At 44.4% G+C, this 10677-nt stretch overlaps 1 protein-coding gene across 1 annotated transcript; it reads left to right on the top strand.

Annotated features, from left to right (window-relative positions):
- The first annotated feature begins 13 nt into the window (after positions 1-13).
- Positions 14-9051, top strand: LOC103141733 (tectonin beta-propeller repeat-containing protein 1-like). Its single transcript, XM_016673965.1, has 21 exons — positions 14-189; positions 663-837; positions 1094-1194; positions 1293-1394; positions 3046-3173; positions 3261-3847; positions 4419-4531; positions 4613-4768; positions 4874-5023; positions 5124-5281; positions 5485-5612; positions 5822-5912; positions 6004-6100; positions 6543-6622; positions 6700-6756; positions 6825-6999; positions 7102-7237; positions 7345-7437; positions 7528-7634; positions 7732-7851; positions 8047-9051. Exons 1-21 carry the CDS (start codon positions 34-36, stop codon positions 8185-8187), a joined length of 3051 nt encoding a protein of 1016 aa, XP_016529451.1. The 5' UTR covers positions 14-33; the 3' UTR covers positions 8188-9051.
- The last annotated feature ends 1626 nt before the right edge of the window (positions 9052-10677 follow it).

The raw sequence follows: 10677 nt of genomic DNA on the forward strand, positions 1-10677 counted from the left end.
TCTCCATGGCGACTGTAAGTCAAAGCTAATTTGATGTTTTGTAAGGCCAGTACTGTCTCCTTGCAGATCCCTTTGGATAGCCCTAAGAAGCCCCCGCTGCCGCTCTGTGACATCAGCTGTGGTGGCTGGGAGATGAGTGACCAGTCAGGGAGGTACCCATACCTCTGGGGCGTGTCACAGCAAGGGCAGGTCAGTCACAAGGTGGCAGCAGCTGAGGTTTTATCTTTCCGATTAAAAACCCATACGTTCGCTTTACATTTTAGGGGAATTATTAGCTTCCCACAAAACCTATAATATTTGTTTTTAGTAAAACAAATCATTTTTCTTATCACCTCTGAGAATGTTTGCTCCACTGACCATGGTTTCGCTGTGGTTTGCAGGTTTTTATCAACACACGATGTCGGGCATCACTTTATTGAGCATGCATGGCCACAAGAGGGCAGCATAACTTCATATGAACCAAAAGGCTTAACTACTAACTTTTCCGACCCAAGAGAGCCAAGAAATAGTTATTTTGCTCAATTAAAAACATTTAATACTTTATTAAAATGCAACATGTAATTGTTGGAACTGAAACCTAAGATCTTGATTTCATGCCTAAAATCCCGTTTACCAAATGTGGCCGGATTTAACAATCTGCTAAAATGACTTGTGCTGCACAGGTGTGGTTCAGGGAGGGAATCCACCCCCGAGTGCCGGAGGGCACCAGCTGGGAGGAAGTGGAGGTGCCCAGAGAAGTGGCTCAGTTGTCAGCCGGCCCTGGGGATCTTCTCTGGGCTTTACTGTGGGATGGAAACCTGCTGGTTCGTACAGGCCTCAGTCTGGACAGCCCGACAGGTCCTCGTCACCGTGGCACACACTCCAATTGTTTTTTTTTGGGTTTTTTTGTTGTTCTTTTCCCCCTGTCCTTTCATCTGAGAAATGGTCATTTTAAACACTTTAATTCTATGAATGATGTATTTGAAGCTCTGTTAATTATTTTCCCATTGTAATTCTCTATTAATGGGTGATATTGTAAGTGAAATGTGACGTTTTGGTTTTACTGTGCAACTCATTTTACAGAGCATTGTGCATTGTGTATGTTCCACCGTAGGTACCTCCTGGTTGGAAGTGGAGTCGCCCTCAAAGGAGGTGGAGGCTCTTCACGTGGCCGTCGGAGTCAGCGTTGTGTGGGTGGTCACAAAGGACTTTAAGGTAAACCTGTGATGACGTCTGAAATGATCTGAGTAGGTTTGGTTTACCTGTCGGCTACGTGTGCGGACTGGAGCGGTTGTGTGTGTGTGTGTGTCCAGGTGTGGTTCAGGCGTGGCGTAAACTCCCACAACCCCTGTGGATCTGGCTGGATTAGCATCGGAGGGGAGATGATGATGGTGGACGTGGGACTCAATGACCAGGTTGGAGGAGAATTTTTTTATTTTATTTTTACTTGGGGAATTAATTTAAAATAGGGCATGATTACGATCTGAAAGAAAAATTTTGTTTTGACATTTTTTTCCAAGTAAAACTGTGAAAAGTATGGTTCAAATTTCTAATTGGTCTCCGACAAACCCTAATTATTATTAGTCATATTTAATGTGGGGTTCGGCTGTGTGAGCCTCTGGGGAAGACTCCAGAATCGGACGATAAGTCTGAGTTGTTGACTCCACAAATCCAGGCTTTAAGGAGGAGTAGCTCACTGATCAGTTTTCAACTTTACTGTGCAACTTTCACGGAGATTAACACTTCAACACCAGTAAAACATAGTTTTTGCAGCATCATGGAGATGCTGTCCTTAAGCAGATCCAGTGGAGCGGGGCGGGGTTGATGGGGACATGGATGACACTAAATATTAGGCAAACCTGGAAGAAAGCCAGTCTGAGTGCTGTGCCATAATCACATTCGTCGTCTTTTTGCATCCCTCTGCATGAATTTGGGCTGTTTAGCAAAGAAGGAAGGACAGAAACGCAATTCTGTATCTAGAGACAAGAAAACTGTAACGCATGTAATTGTAGCAAAACGCGGTTACGGATTCACGATGCCTAAAAATACATTCACACCACACTTTTCAGATTTTGTTTTGATAGAAAGAAAAATAAGCATGTCATCCTTGTTGTTCCTACATCCTTGTTGTTGCACATTTTACAGTTATATGCTTGTCTGTGTTGCTCTATCATATAAAATCCTAATAAAATACACTGAGGTCTGTGGGTGCAACATAAAATGTGACAAAATTTGTCGCACCTCGTGTACTTCTGCTCTTTGTGCCCCTATAATAGAATGAAGCATGCTAAAAAAAAAAACAAGCAGAGATGCCAAAACACATTATTAAAGCTTTTAAATATATTTTCTACAAGTTTTCTAACCTGGCAGGTTTATTAAAACTTTTCTCTTTCCACTCTGAACTGTGCCTCTCCGCTGCCTGAGCCACCTCACCGTCTGCCTGGATCTGGTTTCAGGACAGCAGAAACTCTTCACTCCGTGTCTCACTGCTGAAGACTTTGCTTGCGCTGCAAACCCCGCACCTCCCACCAACGCCTCCCCCCCGCCCCAACTGCTCCCAAACCTCTCCTCGGCCCATTCCAACCCCTCCGCCTCGCTTCCCGTCAGCAGCACTGTAACACGAGCACAGCGTGTCGCTCTGGCCAATGTCCCCTCAGCAGTCGCACCTCAGGGTCCAGCCTTAAATATCCCCAGACTGTATTCCCACTGGCCTTACATATGGGAGACTCCCTAATTAGAAGCTGGCCAAGGCGTCGTCATCAAATCCCATATTTCATGTTTCAGGGTTTCAGTTATGGGGAAGGCTTAACGGAGCCAGAGCAGGAGTTACAGTATATGGCCTTATAAAGTAACAGCTGCTCTGATTGGTCTGTTGGAAAAACGGTTTGATTAAATTGTAGTTTGTTGGATTACTGGAGGTGAATTGATGAAACAGCTCAGTAAATAAAGAACACTTCACTGTCTGTGTTTAACAGGTACCAGACGACCTTTGTTTTTTTTTGTTTTGTTTTGTTTTATTTTACTGCTGTTCTTCCACACAGATCTCTCTTTGTCTCTGTCTGTTAGGTTTGGGCCGTTGGTGAGGATCGTGGGTTGTATTTTAGGATGGGTGTGACCCAGGCTGAGCCGAGTGGAAATGGCTGGATCCCCGTTTCTGCCCAGTGGGGCATCAATAAAGAGCTTATTCCACCCAGGTCTGCAGAGTAACATCAACCAAGTCTCCACTAACTCATAACCTGACCTTAATCAACCCGTTATTACTCCCTTTGTGTTTTCATAAGGGATGAGTGTGAGTTTAGTGGCCACCTGACTGAGACCTCACAAGGCTCTGCACCAAGTGGCACTGATTCAGACTCAGAGTTGGGTCCGACTAACTCGGAGCACAGCGCTACTCCCGTACTGGAAGCAGCAGCTCCCTCTATCGTCCCCTTGGGGGGCGGCGACCCATCTGCACCTCCTCAGGAGGTAAAACAACCGTCCTCAGCCTCCCAGCAAGACGCTCCAAAAGCGTTCATCCCAGCCAGCGACAGCTTCATCAACAGCCTGGTGTCGGACCGCGACAGAACCTCCACAACGCAGCCGTCCATCACCGAGATGCCGCAGGAAGACGGCGTTGAGCTGCCTCCAGCTCCGGTGCTCCCCACCCTTCCGGCCACTGGGCACGACGTCCCCTTTATGAACGTGGACCTAGAGGGGGCGGGGGCGGCTCGGAGCGCACAGGCAGCAGGGCGTTCACTGAGCGACGTCCTGGGAACCCTGGAGAACTCGCAGGGCATCGGGGAAGAGGATGGACCCGTGTGGGCGTGGGTGTCCGGCGGAGGATGCGATGTGGATGCGAGCTCACGGATCAGCTGGCTCAGTTCCACAGGTACGTGGGCAGTCAGTCTCTGAGGCTGTATGATGATGGGATTGTGATTCCTGAATGGGAATTATTATAATGATAATCTGGTCTGAGAAACAATTTACGAAGAAGCAAAACAGGGAAAAAGGAGGGAAAAAATTTCATACCACTTACATTTTTCGGTATTTTAGGGTATCTTTAATTGACAGATTGAGCAGCTGCCTTGCATTCTGCTGATTCCCAGACTTTCTGGAAATCATTTGAAGTGGTTGAGTCAGTCCTACTCACAGGTTTAGTTTAAGATTTGGATGCATTTACTTTGTTTTTAGAAATTAATAATAATAAAAGAAGCAGTTAAATATGTCCTAAAAACATTTGAAAGACCTTCTAAAGGTTTGAGAAGCCACTAAGCAAGACTGGTTTAAAAGACTACGAGAAAGTCTACCTGCTTTGAAGTAAAACAAAAAGAAATAGGCGATGACTCAGGAATTCTGCAAGTGATCACATCTGTAGGTGCTTCGTCCTTCCTGGTTGGTTAGGGACGTTTTTTTTGTTTGTTTTTTTTCCGAGTTCTTACACCTCTACGTTTGTGCATCAGGTCCTCTCAGTAGTTCCCTGTCTCTGACTCCGGTGCAATCTGCAGCCTGGAGCGAGCAGCCTCAAAAGCCGCAACATCAAGAGATCACTAGGAAACCTTTGGAGAGAAGCAACGTAAGTAAAATAAAAAAGTTGTCTTCCTTCTTGCTGTAGGGGTGAACAGATTCTAATTATTTTCTCCTGGTTCCTTACCAGTCGGTGTGGGTGCGTAAAGGGGCATTGCGCTGGTGGAGAGACTGGAAGCCACAACGCTGGGTGGATGTAGGTGTTGCTCTTGAGCAATCCACCAAGTCGGATGGGAGGAAGGACAGCATCTTCTTTGTCTATTACACTCAATATGATGAGAAAAAGGTTGGTTCTCATGTGCTGACCTGGTTTAGAAGGAAGGGCAGCAACAAGAACAAGACCAGAAGTACCAAATGTATAACTACCGACTCATTGTTGATGCATGTTCAGTACCTTCAGGTGTTCATAAACGAAGTGACGGCGCTGGTACCGGTTCTGCAAGACTGCCACTACACCTTTGCCGTGTACACAGCCGAAAGAACTAAACAAAGATGGCCACTGATACTGGCAGCGCCGTCGGGGAAGGAAATGAACGACTGGGTAAAACTTTCGTCATCATGTAAAAACTGGTGAAACAGTTGGGTAGAGCGTTGCATGTCAAGTGTCGCGCAACGTGTCTCTCACGTTTCTTGTCCAACAGCTGGACCTGTTGTCGGACTGTTGCTGTGAGTGGCGAGGGATTGCTGGGGCTCCAACCAAACAGGCGCTGTGGTCCACCACCTCCAAGGGAGACATCATGGTACACGAGCCGCCCCTCTCTTTGGAGGCAGCGGCTCACCCTCTGGCCTGCGACCTTATGTGAGCCAGATACCAAAGACTGAATTCTGTTCCTCTGCTTTGCCCTGAGATTCAGTAAAATCCTCGTCGCCTCGATTTCCAGTCTTTTGCTTTTTGTTGTCTTACTGATATGTCGCCAGATAACTTTTCGCCTGTCTCTTTGCCACTCTATGTACTAACTGCTGGGACTAACACTGGCTGCGTGCGACTGTGCGCTGCTGCAGGTTTTGGCGCCAGATCCCAGGCCACCTGCGCTGCATAGAGTCTAACAGTCTGGGGCTGGTGTGGGGCATCGGGTGGGACGGCACTGCCTGGGTCTACAGCGGGAGCTTTGGGCGACAGCCCAGCTCGGGTAACGCACGTCCTTCAGACAGGAACATTTCCTGTTGATTTACAGAAATGCTGCACTAACATTTAGATCATTTGCTAAGCAAAATCTTCACTTCCTTTTGGTGTTTTTATTGTGATCCTAATGGGAAATGCGCCAGCATCCAGCTGCTGACTCTTTAGTCCGTGTATAAACACATGTGAAAATGACCTTGTGTGTGTTTTCTGCTGCAGTCAACCCTGAGATTCACTTACAGACTGATGTCAGGAGTGTACATGTGTATGAGAATCAGCGATGGAACCCAATGACTGGTTACACTGACAAGTAGGTCTCCTTCATTTTACAGATGTTTCTAATTACTGGCATGCATTAATATTACATCCCAGTACATTTTTCATAACAATAAATCCTACAGAGGACTTCCTACCGATCGCCCCATGTGGAGTGATGAGAGCGGCCTGAAGGAATGCACCAAAGGCAGCACACACCCTCCGTCCCCTCAGTGGTCCTGGGTAAGAGGACTCCCAACTTTACCTCCTGACTGAAATGTTATCCAGCGTTTAGATTTTAACGGGTATCTTCAGCAGTTTGGGAAAGTTTTAGCAAGTTTGCAATTTTATTGAGCAAATGTGGGGGGGGGAATAGAGAAATGGAGGAGAAATGTTTGCATTTCAATACCCAAATTCATCCACCTTGTCCATATAACCGTTCATCTGTTTGTCTCTCTGTCCACCCCTTCGCCCTTTTACTCATCCATCCATCTATCCATCCTTACTAATTTTTGTAGGTTTCGTGTTTAAATCCTGACCTGTTCACAAATATCTGTCATAAATTCTTAGTGAACATTAGTGTTAATTCTTTGCAAATGTGGCAATTTAGGACTAGAAACTAATAATGTATAAGGATATTATACAGTGATTTCTTTCTGTTTGCTCTCATTTCCTGCTGCTTTAGGTGTCGGAGTGGGCTGTGGATTTCAGTGTTCCTGGAGGAACAGACAAAGAAGGCTGGCAGTATGCTGCGGACTTTCCCACGTATGACACATTTACTTCTCGAGGTTTGACTACAGAGGAGATTTTAGCCATTTGTCTGACTTGTCCCTTTCCTACAGGACATTTCATGGCCACAAAACCATGAAGGACTTTGTGAGGCGCCGAAGATGGACGAGGTAAGTACTCGCCTTCCTCCAGTCCGTGACTCCACTTCCACGCTAACAGTGACCTGTTCGTCATCCAGGAGGTGCAAGATAACGGTGAGAGGTCCGTGGAAGATGGTGCCGCCGATCCATCTCAGCGACATCTCTCTGATGCCGTGTCTGACCCAGAGCAAAATGGAGCAGGTCCCCGTGTGGGCCCTCAGTGACAAAGGAGATGTCCTGTGTCGGCTGGGTGTGAGTCCCCAGAACCCCGCGGTGAGAAATCTGTGTTTTTTTTTTATCACGTCCTGAGAATATATCGTCTATGACTTATGGATTTGTGGGTCAGAATTTCTGGAAGTGTTTCTGCTCCCATAGGGAAGCTCCTGGCTCCATGTAGGCACAGATCAGCCGTTTAAGTCTATCTCCATCGGAGGAGCCAATCAGGTGTGGGCCATCGCGAGGGATGGAGCCGTGTTCTACAGAGGATCCGTGTCTCCACAAAACCCTGCAGGTCAGTTGGACATGAAAGCTAATCTGTGGGTCAGACCTAATAAATCACTGAAACATAAACTCAGGGTTGAGTTCAGACTATCTCAGGAGCTTTTTCTCGCTCTGTAGGAGAATGCTGGTACCACATCCCCTCTCCTCCGAGGCAGAACCTCAGACAGCTGTCCGTCGGCCGGACTTCCGTGTTTGCCGTCGATGACAACGGTGAGTTTTCATTCGATCTGGTTTGCTTTGCGTCTTCAAACTACTGAATAAAAAATAAATAAATCAAACATGTTGACTGATGTCTTTCAGGTAACCTGTGGTACAGACAGGGCCTCACGCCCAGCTACCCTCAGGGCTCTGCATGGGAGCTCATCTCTAACAACGTCACCAAGGTGTCTGTGGGACCGCTGGACCAGGTACACACTCGCATTTAAAATTTGTATTTGACCTAGAAGATGTCAAGAATACCTTCATCTAAAGACAAAACACTTAATTTTTTCTTTTTGCTTTGAGGTTTGGATCATCGCAGAAGGAGTTCCAGGCTTTCCTACTGAGACTCCTGGATCCGTCTGCCACAGGCTGGGTGTGGGGCCCATGGCACCCAAGGGCCTGTCCTGGGACTACGGCATAGGGGTGAGTTGGGGCTTTTTTATTTTTTACTTCATAGTTCCTTGTCAAATCACCTTATTTAAACAATTGCAAAAATGATTCATATTGCAATCATAAACTTGTAACCAATGATATAGAGGGATACAGCAAACATGTGGAAGAAGATGTTCTGGGTTCTGAAAGGGTTTGTCAATAATTCTCCAAGTGTTTGTATTGCAGGGAGGATGGGAGCACATCAGTGTGAGGGGAAACTCCGCGGAGCCTCTTCGGGGGCCCGTCCCTCCTCCCGGCGGCCCCTCTCGTAGCCCCGCCCTCCAGCGGCCCGCGGCTCAAGTTAACGGGAGCGCCGTGTGCGTGTAGCGCCTCTACAGCCCCTCCTCAGCCACCCCGCCCTCTTTGTGCCTGGAAAATCCGTTTGTTTCCTTGGACCTATTCTTCATTCCTTTCACGTAAAGGGGCTGCACAATCACAAAACAGACGTTTTGACGAAGCATTTCGGTCGGATTTGTCCGATGGATGAATGTTACACAGCAGGGTTGATTTGCACAAGAAGAAATATTTCAGTATTCAGTGAAGATGGAGGAAAGTAAGCTACAATAAAAACTAAAATAATATAGCTCTCTTGATGTCTCTCAAGACTTTTTTTCAAAAAAAAAAAAAGGCATATGCATGTTGATCCTACCACTGGACTGAAGCAATACCTTGAATGCATATTTACAGCTTCCTGTGAAAACCTAAGAGGGTGAGATTTTATTTAAGGGCTACGCTTTGGTTTTTAACGAACGTCAGTGTAACCGGGTTTTTAAGTTTTACTCTCCTTTTGATTGACTTACTCATCAAAACTCTTGTTTGCATTTCATTTGAAATTATTCACTATGCATCGTTGGTAATTTGTTTCCTTTATCTTGTTCGGCTGTTTGTGGTTGCAGTGCTTACAGATGTTTAGTTTTTTTTACTATACAGATTGAAACATCTCAGTCTTTACCATCAGATCAGTGGTCCCCAACCACCGGTCCGCGGTAATAAAAAGGTTGGGGACCACTGCATCAGATAATACCTCTCCACCCTTTTTGCAATAAGTACACGTTCCTGTTGATACACACACCAATTCATAAAACAGCAACGACCGTGACTGTTAAGCGGCTGTTGGCGTCATCACGACCGGCGGTGTTATAAAGGGTATTGAAATGTGAAATAAAGACTTAAAGTCCTGTTCTATCATTTGATGTCATACTGTTCTTCTCAATGGAAAAGCAACTCGATTGGAAGATATTTTCATATTTTGCCCTTCTGTTCTGTGCTTATTTAAAATGTAATATTAAAATACAATACGTTTTAGTCTAGATGGTAGATATAACTCACTGAACCCAACTCCTACAGTTTAAAAGGAAATTTTATCGAATGTCAACAAAATGTAGTCTGACAGCATTTGAAAAAGTTAAAGATTTTTTTCATGTATAGTGAATAAAAAAAAAAAAAAATCTGATTAAATGGGATTGTATTATGTACCCTGTTCCCAAATGTAATCCTCAAAAAGTCAACAAAAAAAAGCAAAGAAATACTTTACATGAATTTCACCTACTTGCAGTATTAACAGGTAATTTTTTTAAACCATTTGGATGTGTGCAGTTTTAAGTTTTAATACCAGCAAAGCTAAAATTGACTGATATGAAAATCAATTAATTAATTTAACCCAACGTGTGGAAAAATAATCTCTCTGCAAGTAATTATTCTGCACTGTTCCAATAGCGAGACGGGCGGAAAAAAAAATATGCAGGACGAAAACTTTTAGAAGTTTGTTTGCATTTATTTTCATATTAAACAGTGTAATTATAAACATTTCATTAAATTACACTAAGCATGATCAATATGAAGTAAAAATATTTAAAATCTACAGGTTTTAAAGGACAGAATGAATTCACATCTGCTTCCGCGTCTTAATTTAACCGCTTTTAGTAGACGACTGATATGTTCCTCTGATTCAACTCAGCTTGAAGTTACAAAAATGAAACCTCCTGTTGATAATTCAGTTATTACATCTTTTCCCTCCCCCCACATTTACAAACAGAGGAAAAAAAACAAACAAAAAAAAAAAAAATCAGAATCCATATATACACATTGGAACATCTCAACATTAAGTTACATTTCTCAAATGTGCAAGATTAAGCAAATGTATACTGTGGTCAAAATAAAACGATTTCCTTAAACAGGTGTTCAAGTTTAACTGAGGAGCAGGCTGCTGGTTTAACAGAAGTTAGTGATGACTGATATGGTGCCTTTAGGAGAAGGAGAGGTGGAGGCCTACTACAGGTGAAGTAAAGCTGTTCACAAGTGACAAATATTTAAGGTGGTTTCATCATCCAAAGAAATAGGCGGTATAACCTACACTTCCAAATGTAATGGCTGTAAATGAAGACAGGGTAGAAAATTGTTAGTTTTGTTTGTGTCGATCATACAAATCACATACAGCGAATGAATGCTTTTCAAAGAGGATATTGCCATGTTTGACACAATGTAGGAAAAAAAAAAAAAGAAAGAAAGAAAGGCAATTAACTACATCCATAACAACGTATAACAGCAGCCACATTTTGTCCGTTTTGTTCTGGTAGTGTCACCAAAGAACAACCGCCGCAGTCACCGGATCGTCCTATGAACACGTTAATGAAATTCATTGCACGTTTGTTTGCAAACGACTCAATTTCGACACCATTTTCAAAATGGAGATTTCTCACTCCTCTAAAAAGAAAAACAAAAACAAAGAGAAATTAGTTTCCGCCACATCACCCGGCTTCGACGTGTGATTTGAACTATCCGTAGCGACAGAAAAACGGAGGAAGAGGGAGCCGTCTT

Source organism: Poecilia formosa, unplaced genomic scaffold (genome assembly GCF_000485575.1).
Source record: "Poecilia formosa unplaced genomic scaffold, Poecilia_formosa-5.1.2 Scaffold88, whole genome shotgun sequence".
Taxonomy (NCBI): domain Eukaryota; kingdom Metazoa; phylum Chordata; class Actinopteri; order Cyprinodontiformes; family Poeciliidae; genus Poecilia; species Poecilia formosa.